Source organism: Phoenix dactylifera, unplaced genomic scaffold, assembly GCF_009389715.1.
Source record: "Phoenix dactylifera cultivar Barhee BC4 unplaced genomic scaffold, palm_55x_up_171113_PBpolish2nd_filt_p 000112F, whole genome shotgun sequence".
Lineage (NCBI taxonomy): Eukaryota > Viridiplantae > Streptophyta > Magnoliopsida > Arecales > Arecaceae > Phoenix > Phoenix dactylifera.
Genome location: NW_024067684.1, coordinates 1,400,402 through 1,424,447, shown reverse-complemented (window position 1 = coordinate 1,424,447; position 24,046 = coordinate 1,400,402). Strand labels below are relative to the sequence as shown.

At 39.5% G+C, this 24,046-nt stretch overlaps 2 protein-coding genes across 3 annotated transcripts; both read left to right on the top strand.

Moving 5' to 3' along the window:
- The first annotated feature begins 6,783 nt into the window (after positions 1-6,783).
- On the top strand, positions 6,784-16,489 carry LOC103718879 (sorting nexin 1). Of its 2 annotated transcripts, none has more exons than XM_008807880.4 (11): positions 6,784-6,912; positions 7,019-7,153; positions 11,955-12,090; positions 12,323-12,456; positions 13,311-13,385; positions 13,776-13,935; positions 14,963-15,096; positions 15,185-15,253; positions 15,482-15,561; positions 15,906-15,966; positions 16,052-16,489. In XM_008807880.4, exons 1-11 carry the CDS (start codon positions 6,901-6,903, stop codon positions 16,268-16,270), a joined length of 1,215 nt encoding a protein of 404 aa, XP_008806102.1. In that variant the 5' UTR covers positions 6,784-6,900; the 3' UTR covers positions 16,271-16,489. The 2 variants fall into 2 exon arrangements, with proteins under 2 accessions (XP_008806102.1, XP_008806101.1); XM_008807879.4 differs by having other exon boundaries at positions 6,789-6,912; positions 7,016-7,153.
- Positions 16,490-19,885: 3,396 nt separating this feature from the next.
- LOC103718878 lies at positions 19,886-21,551 on the top strand. Its single transcript, XM_008807878.4, has 3 exons — positions 19,886-20,240; positions 20,331-20,384; positions 21,163-21,551. The coding sequence occupies exons 1-3, from the start codon at positions 19,944-19,946 to the stop codon at positions 21,394-21,396; spliced, it is 585 nt and encodes a 194-aa protein (XP_008806100.3). The 5' UTR covers positions 19,886-19,943; the 3' UTR covers positions 21,397-21,551.
- Positions 21,552-24,046: the final 2,495 nt, after the last annotated feature.

Here is a 24,046-nt window from a genome sequence, read left to right as displayed (position 1 = left end):
TCAGATTCATCAAGCTAAGGAGTGCTAGCTACATTAGTTATGAGGACCAAAGGTTGTTTCAGTACTTGAGGCTGGATGGGATGTGGAGACTAAGAAAAAGGAGTTAACTTGGTCGAGGTAGCTAGATCTCCTGAAGGTTCGACCTCTAGTAAGTCCATCGGATTAGCAACAAATTGAATAATTCTTCTTCTAAGTCTTCGACAATGTCTAACATCATAGTGGACTTAGAAAGTGTAGCCCTACTTGCCATTGTGGGGGGCGTTTGGTATGGGGTGATCGGCCCAGAATCAAGGGTGATAGGGGTGGAGATGATGAGATCACCACGTTTGGTTGCACCACGGTGATCCTACATGGCGGTGATCCTAAATCACCTCCACTCCTCAAATCACCCCCCAACCCGGTGATGGGATACCCATCCTTGAGGTCGGAAATCCAAGATCACCCCATGACAGTGATCCTAAGTTAAAAATATAGACCAAAATACCCCTCAACCATTTTTTATCTTGAGTCGTTACCTCTTCCTATCTTTGCTCCGATCTCTCTGCTCTCCTTTCCAACGAGCACAAAAGGAGTCTGAAGGCATTCGACGGCCACTTTCGATGGAGATCCGAGAAGCCTCAAAGATTCAGGCATGTACTCTCTGCTCTCCATCGCGTTCTTGTTTTTTTTTTTTGACTGAATTGATCTGTAAAAAAGAAAGAAAGCTCCCCCTTGATGGAAGAGAGATGGAGAGTTTTCTGGCCTGCAGAGGAGAAAGAGGAGGAGAGGGAGGCTCCTTGCCTGACCAAAAGGAAGCAAAGGCCCCATATAAAACGGGAACAGGAGCTGGCTACGAGTCTTCCCCCTTGATGGAAGGGAGGTGGAGAGTTTCCTGGCCTGCAGAGGGGAGGGGAGGAGGAGAGGGAATAACCTTGCCTGACCAAAAGGAAGCAAAGGCCCCCTATAAAACGGGAACAGTAGCTGGCTACAAGTCTTCCCCCTTGATGGAAAGGAGGTGCAGAGTTTCCTAGCCTGTAGAGGAGAGGGGGAGGGGGGCGGAGGAGAGGGAATAACCTTGCATGACCAAAAGGAAGCAAAGGCCCTATATAAAACGGGAATAGGAGCTGGCTACGAGTCTTCCCCCTTGATGGAAGGGAGGTGGAGAGTTTCCTGGCCTGCAGAGGGGAGGGGGGGCTCCTTGCCTGAATGTAGAGGAAGCAAAGGCCCCATATAAAACGAGAATAGGAGCTGGCTACAAGTCTTCCCCCTTGATGGAAGGGAGGTGGAGAGCTTCATGGCCTGCAGAGGGGTTGAATGTGGCTGTGCTGTGATGTTGCAGTTGCTGCTTGGGTACTCGAAGGAGGTTTAGTGGGATGAGATTTTTATTAGTTAGATGGAGTGAATTTCTCATAATGCCCTTGCCAGTAAATTTGTCCCTTTCTAGATGAATTCTTTCCTTCACCTTGACCATGAAGTGCCATGGGAAAACCTATTCCTATTCTGGTCTTGCTTGACATGGTAAAGATAAGTTCATAGATAAATTTCTTATGTGATTTTTTTTTGAGGCTTGGGCTTGTGAACCACTATCTTTATACTCTTCGAGTAAGGACCTCCATCTTTGATACTGGCCGAACTAGAGGAGTTGGAGCTATAAGAATAAGGATCGGTCAAAAATAATTATAGATGTATCACTAAATAGAGTAATTTAATTTGGTTGGAAGGGTACACATACCTTTGTCCTTAATCGAAGCTGGAATCTCACCTGCAGGTGCTTGGGACTTGCCATCAATCAATTATGAACTAAAGTACATATCAGGTTTTGAATCAAGAGAGCCTATATCCATGTGCCTCAGAATGGTGGTGGCATGCTCTTTCGAATGTTGGCTATATGAGCATCCCACAAACCTAAAAATTCTCTCATTATGCTAGGTCGAAGATCAAAGGAGATAAAGTGATAGTCTAGATACAACTTTTCATAAGGGAAGTATGATAATCCAATTTGATATGGCTCAGTAATGAGAAGCCAATCAACAAGTGAGGTGTTCAGAGAATATAGGGGCAGATAGGGGATGCTCTGGACTAGATTGAACTAGGGATTAATGCTCAGCAGAGCATTTATTGTTGACTCACGTATCAATAATTGAGCAGAACCCTGATAAAAGAATCGAAAATATTTTGAGAATAAAAGGACTGGGTCTCCAAGTGAACATATTGATGACCAAAAGGAATAGTATTTGTCTCATCAGGTATGGATGGATACAATTTTAGGAAATAGGCATATAGCCAAATTTGGAGCATCCAAAGAGGACCTCTATATCCCTAATGCTCGAGGGTAATTTTTGTAAGGTTTTGGAAAAAAATAGGTTAGCACTAAAGAACCCAAGATAATGGGATGGTCTTTAGCAAGGTTGCAGCCAACTGAATGTGTGCTTTGACCATTTAGACCGATTGAGAAAAAAAGAAGGTATATGTAGATCCAAACTAGGAAAAAAGCAACATACTCTTGGTGTGAGATTGACCCAATGTGATGGCAATAATCCTGCAATAATATTTTTTTAGAGGTAGGCCGAAATCGTCATTGGAAATATTGATAGGAGTACTATCATTAAAGGGCCCACCAATTGATCTAAGGTTGAAAAGAATACCTAAATTCGAAAGACTCAGGCTGGTCATGCCATGGTTGAAATGAAAAATGTTGGCTGAACCAAACCAAAAACATAAAACAATAAGAAGCAATGGTTGGTTGGCTCCAAAAGGAGAATGAGAAAAGGCCAAGATGTTAAAGATACCATTTTTTTCTCAAATAGATGCTTTCTGCTGGGAGACACAATCAAACCATTGATTCCAAAAGTCACACCAGAGAGGCTATGGCTGATGATGATTGGGGTTTTTCCAGATTGAGGTTTCATAAAAAAATGTTTCCTTTCGATGATGCGAAAAAATAGAAGAAATAGATGGAGGAATTCGAAATCAAAAAATAGGACCTAAAAGATAAAGGCCAGAGGGTTTTTGGATTAATACTTGAGGAGCTACTGATTGCAACATTCTGGAGTGTTCTAGTTTTTCTCACTTCTCATGGGCAAGAGTATGAAAGGAGGAAGGATCTTAGCTCATCTTGTTGCAGAGAAGAAAACTTGAGGAAGACAAAGGGAACAGGAGCTGATGGAAGTGGCAATGGAAAATGTACCCCTTAGACTCTTTGAAAAGGTTCCAGCGCCATACGACATCATGCTCTAAAAAGATTTTAATTGATTACGATGCTTTGGGAAATGGTCTACTTTAGGCGTGAGCTATCTCATTAAGCCATGTAGATAATCCTTAAAAGAGAAAGGGCACCATATCGATAGGAGTTATAATAAAAGCATAGGAATCTCAAAAAGCATGAGGTATTTCAGATTCCTAAAAGTCATAGTTATGGTAGCAGATGCAGTGTCTGATTCATCCTATTATCTATCTGATCGATGGCTAATAGGATATGGGAGGCATTATCTACACCATATTTTAACATCTAAGGACCACCGTATATATGGCAATTTTGAATAACAGTCAAATAGGGATCCTAGAGCTTTATACCAAGATGTATGCATTCACTCAGAAGGCCGATAGAAAAAATAGACCAAAGTGAATGAATTAGTCTCCAAGATATCCTTAAGTACCGAAGATTGTCGTATAGACCAAAAAGAGAGAGACGACCAATACAAGCATGTTGGATAAGCCAAGATCTATAAGATATGATTATCAGTCTGACAATTGATGCAAAGAGATAGTGATGATGAACATGAAGTAGTGGAAGGATAACTAATATTAATTATGAAAACCATCAAAAGTGGATGCCAGAAGTAGGTAGTAACCATCAAAATGGGTAATTATTATTATATAGTATAAATAAGTAGAATTGTACTCAATGAGGATCTTTTAATAATCCAAATTAATGCATCTTTATCTTATCTTAGTTTACCATTAGCTTTTCTAGGAGTACTGTTAACTTAGATCTTTACTATCGTAGCCCAGGCTATACCCCTATCCCTATCCATCTTCTTCGAATGATGGTGGGACAGTGGCAAAAATTCTTCGAAGTCAAGACATCCGGACCCATGCTACTCTCATATCCTTTTTTTTATCATCATCTTTCTGAGTGTTCAGATGGTGGTAGCATGCTCACACACACATTTACCCTTTGCGATCTGTCTTGTGCCAATAAGTTCTCTAGCATGTCCGTCATCTTAGACAGTATGCAAGACCAACTCTACAACAAACAATACCTCCATCTTAGCCTAGGCTTTTTTCGACAAACCCATACCTCCATCTTTCACTACTCCTTGCTCAGCCATCGTAACTCCCAATTTAGCCACCACCATTGATCCTTGCCTACTTTTGTCCATCTCACAATTGTTGATAGACTCCTCATACTCCTATTACTTGTACCACCTCAACCTCTGCTTAAAGAAGCAGTCGACTAGACCTTCAAGTTGGCCTATGATGATGATGCCACTTGGGTCATTGTCTAGTATGCCTCCCCAACTTTTCGCATCAATGTTTGGGTCACCAATTACAAAACCTCCATCACCTTTGCTACATTAGCCCTCTATAGCCTTCTTATTCACCTTGACAATAGACTCAAGATCACCAACGACTGTAGACTCTATCCATTGGCTTTTCAAAAAACTCGCCCTATCTCTGTCGTCCACGTCATTGATTCTAGTAGCTTCTTACTTTCCTGCACAACGATGCCTCCTAGAGCTTCTGTTAAAATAGGGATACCTTAAAAGCCATTTGCATGCAAATGTAAAAATTATTTCATGGAATTTTTTTTCTCCTTATGATCACTTTCATCCATCATCATTAAAGATAGAAAAGAATCCATGAGCACTTAGCAAAATTATCTAAGTGCTTGAGATATTTACCATAGGAAGGATTAGATATAAGTGCTCAAAAAATGTTCATAACTAATGATGAGGTTAGGCATCATACTTGTAAAGCTGCTAAGTGTATGGTGACTACAAGGAGTTTCTCCTCCCCCAAGGTGGTGACCTAGTATGATGACCTAGCACTGATACTCAAGGTTGCTATCACATTGATGTCAATAGACGTAATCCACTTCAAAAATTATCATTAAAGGTTCTGGTGTGAATCGAGATATATAGCTTGCAATTGGTCCATTGACTCAAAGGACAAGACACTATGTTTTATTCTAAACAGTAAATTTGAAGAACAAGACATACTAATACCATCAGGCATAACAAATAGCTCAAAGGCTCTCAACAATAACTAAATGAATCGAGGACCTAAAAGGGATGAAGACAAAAAGAGAATTTGTTTAGATCAAGAAGAGATCACAACAAAGGAGGTGGGGTAGTGAAGGTGGTGGTGGTGGTGGTGTTGATGGTGAAGGTGCTAGTAGTGACAATGATGATTATTATGGATATGTGGGTTGCCGAAGGAGGAGATAGGAAAATCAAAGTCTCCAGAGAGGAATACAAGGGTAAGAGTTAGTTGGAGACGTTGGAGGGGGTTAGGTCGGAATACGAGATTTAGATTCTTTTTCTTTTTTTCCTCTTCAATTAAGCATGGATAAGGATACAATGGAAATTTCAAAATATTTTAAGACTCGCATTTTGGCCACTTGAGTTTCACATTCTGGTCACATAAGTCTTCTACTGGATGGATAAAAGGGCCACTTTGATATTAGAATATGATTTAGAGGTTCACTTCAAAAATTTTTAAAGATGGGAGGGTCATTGTATCACAAGGGTAACCTTCGAGGGATAAAGATAGGAATATAATTTGTTGTAGTTGATAATGTTTGTATAAAATTATATTACTATTTGACATGTGTAATGCATTTAATTAGTTTATCAAAATAGAAAATATATAGATGAACATTATTTCAGCAATCAAGATTGTTGGAAGTGAACATGCTAACTAAGAGTGAAAAAAATTGCCATGCTAAGAGTAGTTTAGCTTGCACATTGCGAAACAAACAATTTCATTACCTACAAGATCGAAATATGAAGACTTCTCTGTTGCTGCTAGAGTCCGAGGTAAAGGTTGAGGTTGGTAGGAAACCGAGGTAAAGATAAGGTCGGTTTTGCTTCGAGCTAAAATAATTTGGGTTGAAGAATGGAATGTTGGATGCTGGCAAGAGGGATGTTGGTGATGTAGCTGACCAATCTCCCAAGATGCTAAACTAACCTGAAAATAAAATCCTCTTATTGGAGTTTTTCCAGCGAAGGACCCTCCGATGCTCAAGTTAGTCGAACTCTAAAAAAATAGTGAGTTGGAGAGAGCAAGAGAGAATTTCTAGAGGTAGTAAATTAAAAAGAATAACTTACTTGAAGGTCCTCTGATCCCCCTATATAAAGATGGGGTTGGTATCTATTACCAAGATTAACGGAACATGCAAAAAATATACGATAACGGTTCACTACGGTTCACTACGACGCTCAATAACTACACGGTAACAACTTTTCACATCACGCATGATAACTGTTTTAGTCGTACAATTATGACCATCATTGAGATTGTGGCGACATTCTTGATGGGCATTAACTATCCTTAAATGATCTTCAAGGAGATACTAGGTACTTCTCTATTGCTTGACCAAACTAAAATGACACTTTGGTTAACATTAAGGGGAGAGGAATATCATTCCCAGCAGCAAGGGGAGAGGAATCCTCCTTTAAAGTTCCATCAATCAGGACCATCGGATATTGAGCTCTCTAATCAGACGTTGGATGATGGACTTCCCAACTCCTATCAAGAGCGACGTGGCAAAATCTCACGACTTTCCCGGTCCTAGAGATCCAGTGGACTAATTCGTCACGCACGGCCCAAAGCTGCTGCTTATTTTTTCGTTTTCGCGAAGTCCACCTCCCCTCCCCTCCTCCACCACCTCGCCGCTGGGAAAAGAGGAAAAAGGCCATGATCTCGCCGGTAATAACAAGAAATACCCCCTACTTCGCTCTTGCCGGCGTCTAGGATTCGAGGTCTTAACTGGAATTCGGTTTTTTTAATTATTATTTTTTTTTTCTGGCAGCAGGGGAGTCCGCCGGGTTCTTCGTCCCAGAGCCCTAGATCTCCGTCGGCCCCGCTGTTCCTCTCCGTCACCGTCACCGACCCCGTCAAATTGGGCAATGGCGTCCAGGCCTACATCTCCTACCGGGTCATCACCAAGGTAATTCCCCAAGATTTCGATCTCTCTTGGTCGTCGTCCTCGTAGATTCGTGATCCGGGATAGGGGTTTTACGAATTTACATGAATGATTTAATAAGTTTAGGTTGAATATTTTCCTTCCATTGGAAATTCCTATTTTTTTCCTCGTGATGTTTTTGGTTATCTTTTCCGTTGAATGGTCTTTAAATCAAATCAAAAATTCAGTTTTCATCTTTTTGCTTAATTTTTGATAATCTCATTTGAGTGATAGAAATTTATTTTTCGATGAATTAGAACCTTAGGGTCATGTAGATTATAAATTTGGCATACGATGCAAAGACTAACCATGCAATTGTTTTAGAGCTGGTAATATTTTTGGTATACAAATGGCTAATATTGGTATCCGAAGCTGATTAGATGTATTTGATATCTCGATGCTCATGGTTACTGGCTCTTTTTGATGTATTGAAAACTTCAAGCCTTAAAGGCCAAATGGTTATTTGTATGGTTTGTTATTCACTTTCTTGCTTTGCAGCATGCGGAGCATTGTCTTATACCATTTAGATTGGCTTTACATTGAGTAAATTACTCACTCGATTCATTTTTCCTGTCATCGTCCCCTGCTCTTTCATCTGCATCTCGTTCAATATCTGTGAGTATAGATGTCTTCAATTTGTCTCATTAGGTCACTAGTAGGTGCTTCCAGGAGTTGAATGTACCTACAACCAGAACTGAATTGTTGTCGCGTAGAAAATTTTCATCATCTAATAAACAGTTATACCAGGCAAATTGGGAAAGCTGCAGCAGATAGGTATCCTCAGGTCTAATGTGTTCTCCTGGTTGTGAGGCTAGATTGTCACGCTTCTGAGAGCATTGTTGTTTCCTTGTTTGTATTGAGTTACAGATTACCAGTGCTTGTACTGAGTTACAGATTACCAGTCATTTTGTCTTTTCTGTGCCAACTATAGTTTTTTCTTCATTGTTATTAAGTATAACTTATTTTAGGAGATTTCTTTGGAAACATGAGTATGACTCTGTGAGTGTGTTTGGCATGATCGTTTATTTAATTTAGAAAAGGGTTTATTAATGGAGAAAGGTGGTTTTACAGCCAGCAATTCTCAGAATAATGAATATTGACTAGCAAAAGTTGTCTCAAGCTGATGTTTATTGAGAAGGAATATGATGCTTAATCTAGTCTTTTATGCTGTGACAGCTGACTTCTCAGGCTTAGTGATGTCTCAAGATTGTGGAGTGACTTTTAGAGGGGTGGTTTTCTTTTGTGGAAAATGCTTTAGGGCGCTTGGTTCGTGCATATACAAAGTTCTCTAGTCCCACGAAAGCTGGTGTGGCAAATCAGCATGCAACTAAATGTACTACTTATGCCCTTGCTACAAGTAGGAAGAAAAGTTATTTGGATCATGTCTTCGAAATGAACCTTTATCCTATTGAATGCTTAATTTTTTATGGATTCTTTTGATTCAGCTAAGTGGTTGCATATTGGATACTAGAAATGATGTCGAGATGATACAATGATAGGCATGAGAGGAGGGGGGAACAACAGAGAGTTGTAACCAAGTCCATAAATAACAATAGGATCAATATCTTGATGCTAACTAAAAAAGGTTTGATCAGTGAGATTGTGACGCTTGTTTAATGGTAATGACCATCAAATTAGTTTATCAGTGCATGAAAGTTTACTTGGAAATTGGAGTCCAAAGGAAAACCCAATATTACCATACACTTGCAAGATATAAAATTAGACGGAAATCCAATGTATGGGTTCCTATCTCACTTATAGGATGTTTGGCAACATCATGTTAGGTTTGGCAAGATCGATGGGGAAGAAAACACAAGAGAGGAGAGTGGGAGGGAGTTGGAGTGGGAGAAGGAGAGGGCAGGTGGTGTGGGCCTGATCCATGCTATATTAAAAAAAAGGGATCTTCGGACGTCTATCTTCAATCCTGTCAGGATCAAGCCATGAACCCTTGTGATCTTCCCTTCCTTTCTCCTGCTCCCTCACTCTCTCTCCGCCTATCCCGCTGAATCCAACAAGATGTTGCCAAACATGCCCTTATAAGGAAATTTATCATTTATGAGACTTGGGTTGAAACCATTCTTAGTGGCTTAGAGCAACATTGCCGGGACTAGGGTTGGATTGGATTAGACTATCAATCGGCTGGTCTTTGATGTATATTGGCGGATAATAAAATGCCGTATATATTAGGAGTATAGTTTCCACCATTATAAGCCTATAGAGAATTTCTGATGAAAACAAACACCATCTCCAGTTATTCAAAGTATTCATATACTACCTATTGTTTCAATTATTCTTGTAGGTACACAAGGATAAGGTTTTAACATATTACTGTACAAATATGGAAATAAGCGCCATATAATGGGCTTGCTAATTTTACTGCTCAGGACTTGTTAATGGCAAGTAATATTAAAAGCCATATGGTCAAATAAATGTACAGAATAAAATTCAACAAGATCTAATATGCTCGATGTTATGATCCAAAGGACTGTATAATTCATAATACAGATCCAAGTCTTATGGTCCTAATTGGTTTTGATTCAAAACTGAGATCCCAATTGTTTTAGGCCATTTTGACCTGGACCATAAAATTTGGATGTGTTGAATCATCACATTTTAATATAAATGGCTCAAGATTGACCTATCAACCCTCAAAAGCGAGAAGGATTTCTTTGTTTATCACTCTTTATTGGTTGATGCTGATCTGGCGACCATACAAATCTGGAGACCTTGGATGATATTGAATTTTGTGAAGTGATTTGGAGATATTTCAAAGGAAAGTTTGCTTTCCCTGAGATGCTTTTCTCCCATTGACTTGTATATTGATTTGAAGCAATTTCTTAAGTTTTAGCTGAGGGAATCAACTATTTTAGCTCATGTAAATTACCTTGAAGCTTCACTAGGAATCTTTTTCATCATGCCTTTTTCTTTCCTGCAATCTATATTCTTTAATTTGGCTGTTCAGATAGCATGACGAAACACCACTTACCCTATTTTGATCACTGGCCCTCTAAGAGATGTCAGATCTTTTAAAATATGAAATCAAGTAAACAAGTTTCTTAATTTCTTGTGTATATGTTTTTTCTTTAATTTCTTTTCTTGTTGTTCTTCAATTTGTTTTGGTGTTCTTCTAGTCAGTCGTTGTTTCATTGTGAAAAAAAAAATTACATAATGCTAAGGATCATCCTTGTACCTTTTGGATTTTGTGGTCTTGGGCTTTGATATTGTTCACTGTCTTGTGGTGCTTTAAAATGAGCTAAACTTGTGCATGCAAAAAAAAAAGGAAAAAAAACTACTTGTCATATCCATCAATTGCTTTATTTCTGAGATGAGATGACTTCACTAACTATTCTCAAAAGAGAGCTTTTATTTATTCTTGATTAGGTATATCACCAATTAGTTAGTTCCATTCCTCACCTATGTGCAATTACATATTTTGGAAAAACTAAAAGAAGTTTCTTTGTGTGCCTATATTCCCTCCAGATTATGATTTTATTGCTTTTATATTGTCACTAAACATATAATTTAGTTTATACCTCTGCAAATTGCTTTTCTTGTAGTTATACCCTATTGACAATGTCTGTTCAGCAATGTCGGGCTAACTACTGTTTGACTGGACTGAAACAAAATCCAGCCTGCAATAGTGCCGCTGCATTTCTCTGAGTTCGGCAATTGTGAAGTTTGCAAGGGCATTTGTGCTATTTTAGAAGGCTATTTTTAGGCCTTTTGCATCTAAGCAATCGCTTATCTAACATTTATAAACAACAACTAAGGAGTAGGGGCAAAGCTGCAAAAGCAATTTACAAAGATATACAAACAAGTCATAATTTTATGAGGTTATACATGCAAAAACATATTTCAGAGGGTATATATAATCAAATTTTCAAAATTCCAACAATAATATTCTGTTCTTGTTATATACTCTTGCCATAAAATTGTTGCCAAGATTCCCCCCCCCCCCCCAAAAAAAAAAAAATATTAGTTGATTTATGATTTGTTTTTGAGTTTTTTTACTCAAACAAAATCACGGTCCCTAAGTTTTACATCTTAGATCCAAGAATGATTTCTGGACCCATGGTTTTGTTATTGTTTAATCAGAGTATCTCTTCTGGAGTTACATGAACATGAACAACAGTCTCAGATGGTGGCATGGCTTATTGCAAAACATTTTAATATTTCCCATAACTTCTGCTGTTCTAGAAACATAGGGGAAACTGGATCGTGCCTATAAGGACAGTAATTTGTATGCACTGTGCAATATAATCTACATTATGGGGCAATGATCATGAGCAGTCTCTGAGTTTTGTCTGAAACTAAGGGTTGTTGAAGTTATCTTCTTATATATTTTTTAGATATCTATTTATTATTTTGTGGCAATAGATAGCTGCCATACCTCAATTTTGACCTGAAATAAGTAGGTTCCGTATATTGGCACCTTTCTTGACTTGCACTACAGATTCTTACCTCTCTTCGCTTGCCTTTTGGTTGCAAGTTGGAAAAAAAATGGATGTAGCAGTAAGAGGCAAATAACATAAAATTCTCAGTTGCAACACTTCAAACTGCAAGATTGTGTTCTTCACTATTTTCACCTGGAAAACTGTTGATTTAACAGTTTCCTTTTATCAATGTATCAGTCTCATAAAGAGTTCTACTGCTTGCATATATGTAATAGCATTATTCAGAGGTTTTCCCTCTTTCCAATATTACCAGTCACATCTTGCACCTAAGCATAGAGCAGAACCCTTTATGCTCATTTGCCATTCTAATCTTTTCACTTGTTTATAATCAGACAAATTTACCTGAATATCAAGGGCCAGAGAAAATTGTCATTCGCCGTTACAGTGACTTTGTGTGGTTGCATGATAGGCTTGCTGAGAAGTACAAAGGGATTTTTATTCCTCCTCTTCCAGAGAAGAGTGCTGTAGGTAATACATAAAGGCCTTTTTTAAGTTATTGCTTCTCACAGGACATGATATATATGATGGACAATGCACATATATGGCTTCATTATCTATAAGCTGGGTCCTTCTGTGTGGTTTTGACTTTATGGATCATTTTATTTGCTTGTGCAGAATAAACAATTGGTTTATTTACTTATATTGTTAAAACTTCATCTTAATTACTGATTTGAAGCATTTTTTTCTACGAAATACTCAGAGAAATTCCGCTTCAGTGCCGAGTTTATTGAGATGAGACGTCAGGCATTGGACATATTCATAAATCGAATAGCTTCTCACCCTCAACTTAAGCAAAGTGAGGATTTGAGGACCTTTTTACAGGAGGACGAAGAGGTAGTATCTTTATGTGGACCCATCAATTATCTATATATTTGCATTTCTGAAGATAGGTGTTAATTAATTTATTTATTTATAAGAACATCTGACAGTCCATATTCCATTTTCATAAACATTGTGTGTTGCCTGGTGAGATCTTATCCAAGGCCATCTATAATATTAGTATGATCATATCCGATCCATTTTTTGCACTTCTGTAAATAGCTTGGATCTTCTTTTCTAGCACTCAAACCTGCTCCGTAGAGGGACATTACAAATTCACAATTACGAATTATATGTTTCCCTGTCAATATTTGCTATTTGTGACTTACTTTGAGGCTTACTTTGAAAAACACTATTTTCAAAGAGTGGATGAGGTATTGGTCTATCATTACTAACAATGCGTGGCACTGCCTGATAATACCCCCATTCAAGTGGCATGCCCCAACCTCCTGTACTTTTAAAACTCATGCATGTATCAGGTGTTGAGTCTCTCACTGCAGATTTTTGGCTGTGGGATCTGAGCGTCTGATTCATTCACCTTATATAATGCTGACTCTTTGTATATTTATCTTTTGACTCAGATCACATATGCTGCTAACATACATCTCCAGAGGGTTCTTACTCCTCTTGGTCCTTTCTGATCTAATTATATTTAGATGATCACTGTTGTTAGAAAAACATATTAAATAAATATTATATATTTTAGAATTTTCTTTGACATACATCATGTTTAATGTAACCAGATATGCCTACTTCTGCTTGCTGAAAATGCATAAGCATCATTGCTTCTTCTGATTAGTCAGGATCCCATAATTTTTGAAGAATTAACTTACCGATTTTGATTTGAGATTATCATGATACTGCTGCAGACAATGGAGAGAGCAAGGTCTCAAGAGACTGGTATTTTCAAGAAGAAGCCTACGGATTTGATGCAAATATTTAAGGTATCTTTGCTCAAGACTTACATAAGTTGAAAAGATAGTCACTTGTGTACCTGAGGTGGTTTTTGAGATAAATGTGAAAAGGCACTTCTGTTTCCACATGTAGCCTCCTTGTCAGTGTAGTCAAAAACAGTCTCATTGATGCTTTATTCCAGAAATTTATTGTAAAAGCCCTGGCCATGCAATTAAAGTTAATATGCACCATTAATTCAAAATAATGTAAGCACTGATACGACCTAAAGTATTGTTGGTATATTGTTCACTGACAATTTTCTTTGTCTCAACTGTTTCATGAAGTTGTTTTTCATACATTTTTTTCTTTAAAGAGATAATTTTAGCTATTTCTCTTGACTATGAGAGGCACATAATGACATAAATATTTGCTTACTGTAGGATGTACAGTCAATGGTTAGTGATGTTGTTCTTGGAAAGGAGAAGCCTGTGGAAGAGTCTAATCCTGAATATGAGAAACTGAAACATTATATATTTGAGCTTGAGGACCACCTAGCAGAGGCACAGAAGCAGGCTTATCGTCTAGTGAAAAGACACAGAGGTAGTAGATGTAACATTATATTTGTTATACACTATATTTTGTTTCTTTTCCCATCAATTTCTCGTTGAGTTTTGCTTCCTTTTTAAAAGAAGCTGTCCATTCAATCCTGTCCAATGGTAAATATACATCTTTTATAGTAGTTACTAGTAAAATCCCATCATGAAGTCACCCCTGGTACTGGTAAGTGTATGCTGTAATTATCATTGAAAGAATGGGTACAAGATATCGAGCACAAGGGTCAAATCACAGTGATATCGCAACATAGATAACTTGGGTGGGTTTGTTCTTTCTTCTCTCGCATATCCAGGTCATGCATGCACTATTTCAACAGCCATTCCAACCCTATTTTTCTTATTCAGCCTCTCTCTCTCTCTCTCTCTCCAGGTCATGTGCGCTTCTGGACTAAACTCATCCAGCAGCCATCTTTACTCTTTAGGCTGGCGCATCCCTCTCCCTCTCACTTATGCGCACACATACTCACACACACACACATACATGCTGAGTTTTTGTCTTATCGCTCCAGCAAACACCTTGTCTTAGTCTATACCAGATTTCTGGATTTGGGGTGAAGGAGGGAAGAGAGGTGGGGGCACATGGTGGTTGGTCATGACCAAGGATGGGGTGAGGCATCAAGGACTCCATGCACAATGGATAGTGGAGATTTTACGGGTAGTGTTCTTCTCTCTCTGTTTTTTCGATTTGCGGTGGGGGAAGGGGGGGGGGGGGGGGGAGTGGGTTTGTGGAGGTTGGCCGATGCTCCATAGGGCAGATTAGAGCTAATAATGGAAGGTAATCAATGCTGAGCTGCTGGTTCCCCTTCTATTTTGGTTGCAATGAGTAGCAAACTCTAATATGGAAGAAGCCCTTGTGAAGTGCAACTAGTTGGACTGGGTCACAAGTAAATCAGTGGTCAGTTTAAACATATTAATTAATGCCAAAAATTTAGGGAAGACAGAAATGCTTTCTTTATTTGATTCTTTGTCAGGCTGAGCTAAACTGATTGTGATTTTGGGCATCATTTTATTAGAGCTGGGACAGTCATTGGCAGACTTTGGAAAGGCAATCAAGCTTTTGGGTGCTTGTGAAGGAGATTCTCTTGGGAAGGTGTTCTCTGATCTTGGATCGAAATCAGAGCTGTTATCAATCAAGCTACAGAAGGAGGTTGTTTTCCATAAGTTGTCTTACAGGTACCATGAGTGTCTTTTCTTGATATGTTTTATATAATGATAGAAACTGGCTTGTGATGCAGGCTCACAATCTTTTAATGAATTTTGAAGAACCTTTGAAGGACTATGTTCGTGCAGTGCAGTCTATCAAGGTTGGTTTGATTCAGTTTCTGCTAACTGGACATCTTGAAATATGATTCCTATTTGGGCATTTAAATCCTGTATTAGAACGATAACTAAAACATGTAACTTTCTGCAAAATGTTGCAAAATCTGGGGGGAAAATCCATCACTCCTGGCCTTCCGTCATTGAATGGAGGCTTTAATTGTCCTCTCTAGATCAGCATGCTTGCTAATCCTTTTGCTCATGTTTGTAAACAGGCCACTATGACAGATAGAGCCAATGCTTTCAGACAGCAATGCGAGTTGGCTGAGACAACAAAGTTAAAGGAAATTAATCTGTATGATTCAAGATTTTATTACCCATTCTTCTGCATTCTGTTTTCTACCTTAATGTCCTTAATATGGTTCATTGGGTATGCACTTGCATGACGGAACTTCCTCTTGTAAACATAAATGTCATTCCCCAAACAATGAGAGTTCATATCTCTGCCCCATAAAGAGAATACAACACACACACACACACACACACACACACACAAAGACACACACAGAGCCACAATTAATAGGCCTGTGTTGTCACAGATATGTTAATTTCCGCTTCAAACTTCTATACTTGGAAATGAATTCGATGTTTTTTCTTAAAATAAAAAGATTGTTCATCACTGTCGTTTGGTTATTGCAGTGATAAACTGATGCTTATGCGATCTGAGAAGGCTGTGGAAGCAGAAATTGAATACAAAGAGGTTAGCACATTTTTCATGCTGTTGCCCCATTATGATTGAAACATGCATCCCCTTTTGGCTGATTGTTCTTATGGGTACAATGCAGTTGAAGGCAGAGAGTGAGGAGGCAACTAGAAGATTCGAGACAATTGTCAAGTTGATGAGTGAAGAAATGATGCGGTTCCAGGAACAAAAGACTGCAGATCTGGGGCTTGCCTTCCATGAATTTGCTAGGGGGCAGGCGAAACTTGCTAATGAGATTGCAGATGCATGGCGCAGCCTTGTACCTAAGCTTGATGCTTGTTCTCCTTCCATGTGTAGTTAAATTACTCAAAACATTGTGCGTCAGGGTGGTTTTGTTTAATTGCTAGATAGGAGAGGCTTTCATTAAATTGTGAAAACTGTGGTTCGATTTTCTTGACTACTATCTGATTTATACATGGAGTCGGTTGCTTTGTAACAAATAGCAGAAATATGAGGGCTAACCATGAAGAGAAATGCCTCAGAGAGATGTTTTTTTTTATCCATCTTTTATTAATATGGATCTAAACACATTGATGCAATTACCTTTTGTGGTGGGTGGAAAGCTGAAGAGTTGAGGCCCCAAGAAGTGGAGTCTCACAATATGTGTCACGCCCCGGACCCGGATCCGTGACACGGCCGTGCTATTGCCGACTATCGCCCATAGTAGCACGCAGCCTCATACAGGGGTAACAGGTAGCCAAAAGCATTCAAACTTATATATATATATATTAAAAGTTTTGCAGTACAACCTTCAAGTTTGAAACCAAAAATACAGAACTTCTATGCTATTCAAATGTACAAAAGTATATAAGCTTCTCCAAAAATACGAAGCTCTGTAACAAAATAAAAACATATCTGGTGGCGATCACTGATGAGGATCTGAAAGAAAACGAAGCATAAACAGATGTGAGCTACACAGCTCAGTAAGTAATCCTGCATAATCCTACTGGATCAACCAGTAGGCTAAACATGTAAATCAGGGTTTGAGAAGCTGACATGCATGTTTATCTAATAATCATCATGGCATAATATGTATGCAATTTAAACAAGGTAGTAGTGCAAATCACAAAATTTTCATAATATATGCATATGAAACCGTGCCCCCGGCATGCCGTTGGTCCATTCTCTCGGATGCTACTGCGAAGTCAGACTCGACCACTGGCGGGGCCAGCTCAGTTACTATTCAGCCACTGGCGGGGCAGGCTCAGTTACTATTCAACCACTGGCGGGGCAAGCTCAGTTACTATTCAGCCACTGGCGGGGCAGGCCCAATTACTATTCAGCCACTGGCGGGGCAGGCTCAGTTACTATTCAGCCACTGGCGGGGCAAGCTCAGTTACTATTCAGCCACTGGCGGCTCAATCATTCTCAGTAGCATCTTTGAGCCCATTATAGTGCCTCTGGGCTAGCTAAGACTTTATAAACTTACATGCATGATTAAAATATCAGTATCATCATGTCGCATACATAGCCATAGCTTCTGGGATCATGCAAGTTACTTATGCATTGTAACATATCATGCATGAAATATATATTCTTAAAATAAATGCTTAGGAAACATTAATAACATGACATGATCCCTAACAGGATTAGGACAGGTTACTTACATTCTTCACTAATCATGCATACAATTCAATTTGTATAAAAAAACACTGGTTCATCTTATAAAACGTAATACAAGATCTACGATAGGATTAAGACAGATTACTTACCATAAGTTGTTGTCAATTCTTGAGTCCAGACGGCGGGTCTTTAATTCCTAGAACCATATAAGACCTGCATTATCCTCTATTTATCCTAAATTTTAGCTCAATTTAAGTAAATTTGAGTCTACCAGGCCTGATTGGGCCTCTAAGGGAAAGGTTGGGCCTGATTTGTGGTTAAGTCCACTTTTTCCTAGCCAATTTGGCCTTCTGCCAATTTAATTGGGCCTGGTCTGGGCCTGTTTTAGGGCTAATTGGGCCTGCTGGGGTCAACCTGTTATGAACATGGTTCGGACTCAGCTGAATTGAGTTTAATTGGGTTCACATTTAGCCCAATTGCTTACTTTGGGTTCATTCAGGCTTGGTCGGGTTCAGACCCAACATCAATCAGGCTTAGTCGACCCGTTTAATTCGATTGGGCTTGGATCATTGGGCTCACCCAAACCTATTTGCATTTATTTGGGCCTAACGGGTTTCGGATCCGAACTTGGATCCGACCCGCTAGGCAGCCAGCGGGGGAGACGAAGAGACAGGAGGAAGGGGAAGATGGAGAGACACGGGCGAAGAAGGGGGCCTCCTCCGCCTCCGGTTCCCTCCTGTTCCGGCCGAAGCCCCTTCCCGGCCGCCTTCCCTCCTTCGCAGTCGACCGGGGAGATGCTGCGCCCCCCGATCCATCGGCCGAAAGGGTTCTCCTCCCTCGGGCAACAACGGCGGGAGGCCGACCCCTTCTTCCCTTCTCCGAAGTGATGCCGGAGAAGAGGGGGAGGGCCGGGAGGCGAGGTCGAGGCCGGACCTCCTCCGGGGGTCTTCACCGGCTCCGACCACGACGAGGTAAGGCCGTGGTCCGAGGTAAGTTCTCTCTTTTTTTCTTTCTTTTTTTTTTTTTCTCCCGTGCCGGTCTCCTCTTCTCTGTGCCAGTCTCCTCCCCTCTGTTTCATCAGTGAAACAGAGGGGAGAATACCCCACAGAGGGGTACCTCCACTCTGTCCTTGCCTAGAGACCTACTTACAGAGCCTCACCTTGATTCGGTTGACTGGAGTTGGGCAGTATCTCCTTCTCGGCAACTCCCTCCTTCCTCTCCTAGGGCTGCAGGGTCCCTTCCGCCTCCAGCTCCAAGGCTTGGCTCTCTGGTGCAGTAGATCCAGAGGGTTAGAGGTTTAGGGAGGGTACATTCAATTCGGGGTTAGCAAATCTTAGGGGTTTTAAATACAGAGCTTATGACTTGACCCCAAAGGAGAGGTGGCGTTCTCTCCTTCCTCACTGCTCCGGGAGCCACCAGCTGCCCCTCCTCCTCAGGCCAGCTCACAGCTCATTTGCCGAGGGGGAGGAGGTGGCGGGCTCCTGTTTTGCATGCCGGTGGGGGTTTCTCCGTTGGCCATCTGGTGGTCTTGTCTTTTCAGCCCTCAGGCGGGAGATTATGGCCTATTCTTTCTGGGCCTGCTAACCCTGCATCCTGGCCCAATACCCTCAAACTGGGCCCTACAGTATTGGGCCTAGTCTGTATTGGGCCCGGACATTACAATATGTTAGGAAGCATGCATTAGCAAATTAGTTAGCGACGATTTTCGACCCAACCTAAACTGATAATTTCTTGGACCATTTCATCTAATATCAGAGATATATTCTGATATTCATTTTGGTTATCTTGGCAATCCTGATATTTTCTGAGTTTTTTCTGTAGATATTAAAACCAGGGAAATGTTGGGCAAGTATACTAATATTTTACTATTATGAGCAATGTCCGCCGCACCGGTACCGGTCGGCGTACCGGTGGCATCCCGGATCGGTCCCGTACCGGTCCCGTACCGGTTCCGTACCGCTTCTTCAACAATAAATTACTGATACCGGATTTCACGCTGATCCGGTATCGGTCTCAGGCCGGACCGGTATGTACCGGTTCTAGGCCAGACCGAATCGGTACGGCAGACCATGATTAGGAGGATAAAAATCTAATTGAACCCAACATATTATTTTAGTCATTTCGCCTTATTACCATGATATTTTGATGATGAATGGTGTGCATATTATATTTTGTGTGTGTATATTTGTTCCATTTCAGTAAAATGTATATTTGTTTTGGGAATTTCTCATGTAAAATCCCCAGGTGCGAATTGTTACCATGTAACAATTAGCTGAAGCTCACAACCCAAGTCATTCCCACCTTATCCATTCCCACCTTATATGTGAGGCTAAAGCATGCACGTAGCAAAAGCCTATCCAAGCCATATATCACTGAAATCACAACGGTTACTCTTCTCCACAATACGCACCATGGCAGCTGCACGGCAGCTCCTACACCTCCACTCTGCATGCTGCTGCCACAGATCACAACAACAATCCTCCATTTTTTCGCGAAGTCGGAGCTCCACCGGTGCTTTTTCTCTCAGTAAGACTGGACCAACGAGACTGGTTTGGCGAGCTTCCTTGCGCACTGCCCCTCCGAAGGCCTTGCCGGTGACGGATGGCACGGGCCAGGCCGCCGATGATGATGATGATGGAGTTTCTTTGGGGACCATGAAGCTGCCTCCAAACACCGATATTGCCCGGTTTGAGACCCTACTCTTTCAGGTACTGCATTCAGTTTTCGTTCAGCTAATGAGAGGTTCATATGCAGAGAATTAAGCTAAGCCTTTTGTGATGATGTATTTTTTGTGACAGTGGGCTAATAGTCTGTGCCAAGGAGCCAATCTACCACTTCCAGTCCCTCTCAAGGTTAGCCTTCATTTCATTATAAACCAAAAATTCTCCTTTCCACCTTCTCGTTGGAAATTTTGGCAAGGCCAATTGTAGGTTTCCTACCTGAACTAGCATCAGGTTAACAGATATTAAAAATTATGGACCTGCTTGGTATTGTTTTTGTTTTCAAAAATCCATATAGAAAATTAAACTAGAGTTTATAATATCTTTATAAAGCCCTTTGATTTTTAAAAATTATTGGTAAAACTTTTAGAGCTTTGGCGGAAAAGATTTATTGCATTAAGAAAGAAAAAATAGAAGCAAGAAAAGAGGGAAGTTCTATGCAAATGCTATCTCCGACATCAATCCCCACAGTGGTATCTCCGACAACGATACCAAAGAAAACTTAAAAATCTTTGCTTGTTTTATTAAAACTATTGTGATTTTGTATATTCGGTTGTTGCGACTTTTGATTGGGGTTTTACGACCCGATGGTCCTACCCTTCTACTTTGCAACTAGAGGTTCTAGGTTTACTCTACAATAAATTAAAACTGTTTCTTGCATTATTTTGACTTGTCATCCATATTACATTTGATGACTAAAGGAAAAAACAATGATCCAGTTAATCCTTTTATGTTTCACAAATAGATACTGGATTATTTTTCAAGCAAAAAAAAAAAAAAGAAACTGAATTAGGATTGCATTACCTATGATATTGTTTATTTATTGATTGATATATGATACTGATCCATTAAATCCCTTTAGGCACAAGGGTAATCACACATTAATAATAATAAAAAGCTGTCTCACCAGGTGGACAAAGTGGAAGGAGGAGCCAGATTGGGATTCATAAATGTTGATGATGGAAAGACCGAAGTTTGCGTGTACATAGACTGCCTGGTTTTTCCAGCAACAGATGACTCCGGTCCACTCTTTCGAGCCAGCAGGAATGGGCCAATGAAAGATCGAGCACCTCCAGGGGAGCAAAGAATCATGAGAAGCCTTCTCCAAGCCCTCCAAAAATCAGTTCAGATTGCAAGTATTTAAGAATATGAAGGTCTCCCCCTTGGAAAATTGTTCTCCCTCTACAATGTTGAAGATTTATATGTATATATTTTACTTGTTGTTTCTTGATGGGTAATTTGTTCAAGTTACATTTGTACCTGATTTATTAGCAAGGATCTTCCAAACTATTGCATACACAAGTTTGGTGGCATTTATAGACACCAAAAGGAAAAAGGCAGCTAGGGGCAGGGATTCAAAATTCAGAAGAACTGTGGGGGTAATCATTTAAATTCAGAAAAATCTCAAATATTTGGAAGTCAGGCTTTTTTTTTTTTTCTTTTTTTTAGTACAACGGCAGATCACATCCGGTGGGTATAAATGCGGTCAACAAAATCAAAAAATAAAAGACTACAAAGTGGCTCTGGTGCAGACATGTGGTCCACCCAGATAAAACCCTTCGAGTGATGAGCAGCAAAAGAGGCAACTCAATCAGCAGCATAGTTTGCCTCCCGATAAACATGTGTAGCCACAAACCTTTTTTTTTAAAAAAAAAGAGTAAACCTAGTGATGTGTAATTGTTTATGCACAATCAGGCAATAATAAGTAATAAAAATAAATAATAGTAAAAATAAAGCCACTAACAAAAATAGAGACCACTATATGTTAACAACAATTCTCAAATAAATCATGAAATAATTTGTGAATGGATAGTGAAATTAATAAATCAGTGAATAAAGGAGGAAGGAGAATAAATTGAGTATCCAATGATAGTTTGGAAGTTATCCAGGCAGCGAAAATAAACCAAGAGCTAACAAATAATAATGAGATTTGGACCACCTAAATCCATATTTGATTTATCAGGAACTGATCTATTTCTTTCTTCTTTTTCCTTTTTTTGTTTTGTGAAGATCTACTTAAATTCATACCCACAACCCACATACAAACCACCGAGAAAGATCAAGATAAATCCAAGTTGAAAGGTCAGGCTAACAAGCAGTTTCTCAAGATAAATAAATCGATCCTTTCGATGTCATGTAGGATTTTGAATCCAATGCAAATTTGTTGAACTTTGAGCTACTCTCAATATGTCTCAGTAGAAAAATCATGATGCAGATATGGATTGAGATAATTAATTTGTTGTCATAAGTCGGGAAGAAGAAAAGAATAAACAACGTATAGAACATGAGCACTATGCATGCATAATAATGTACGTAACAAGGAACGAAATGGACAATTGTGACCTCAATATCTATCCTGCATTTATCGTAAATATACTCTATCCCTCGACTTTTACACTTCTCTTCATCTTTTATAAGAGAAGAGAGTATCACTAGGATGAGTGCATTTAATTAGGGGTATATGTTTATGTGAATACCTTATAAACAGTAGGTTAAGGTCTGATATCAATGTGCCATGAACATCTTATCCATATTCTGATTTACAATACTAAACATGTATTTGGATTGTTTAGATAGAGAAAAAGATTCCACATCATTCCCCGAAAACAAAAAGAAGAAGAAGAGGAAGAAGCAGCAAGTAACAATTAGTTGATTATCTATTTCCTCTAATATTCTTTCATTTTTGTTTTCTTTTCAAATTCTCATTGTGTATACTATGATTTTTTAATTTTTTATCTTTCAAAATTGCCAGTGATCAGTACTCATGCAAAATAACCTGTCATTCAATAGTTGATTTCAACCAAAAACATTCTGTTAGTTTTAAGAATAGAAATTATCCTGTTTTCTTTGTTTGGAGGTGCACTACTTTGTCAACTTCATTTGCATGCGATTTTTCTGTTTTTAACTTCTCTTTACGACAGGAAAATTCCAAAAGGGTGTTGGAAGCCCCTCCTCAAAAAGATGAACTCCAGACTTGCTACATAAAAAGAAAAACTTCTCTCCTGGGAAAGAAGATTAACACTTGTTAATGCAGTCCTTCATACTTGATGTCCATCTATAAGCTACCGAATTGAAATGGGTTGTATGTTAACAAGATTGATCAGATGAGACGGATATTTCTATGGGTAGGGAAAGAGAGCACTTTCGCTGTCTTCGAACTCCGACCGCGATTGTCGATCCAAGGAAGAGGGAGCTCTTGGCATTAGATATATCAAGGATATGAATTGCACCCTTTTAGCAAAATGGATTTGGGAACTCAAAGCCAGGTCTGAAGCATCTTGATGTAAATTATTCAGAAGCTCCTATTACTCCAGAAGAAAGCTTGGCATAAGAGTTAGAAGAAGCTTGGTTTCCCACTCCCCCATTTGAAGAGACAAATAAAAGGAACAGTCTGCCTTTTGGAATTGCACAAGATTCTCCCCTAGGAATGGAATCAATATTTAGATTTTGGGAAGATGCATGGCTTGGAATATCAGCTCTCAGTTTTTCCTTCCCCTCTTTCTCCCTTTTCTCTCTTTCCTTCTTTCCCCTTTCTTCCTCTCTATCCTCTCTCCTCTCTTCTTCCCCTATTTTCCCTTCTTTTCTTTCCTTGTTCTACTCTTCCCTCTTTCTATCCTTCTATCCTTTTCTACAGGGCAAGGATTAGTTTGAATGATGAAAATTGTTTTAGTTTGCATATGATGTTTCCTAAGAGATTGAGAAAAAAAAAACATGATGAGTCACGCATCAAAATGATGCAGTGCAATTGGATTCAACTCCATACATATGATAGACGAGATGGGCTGAATCTTTTT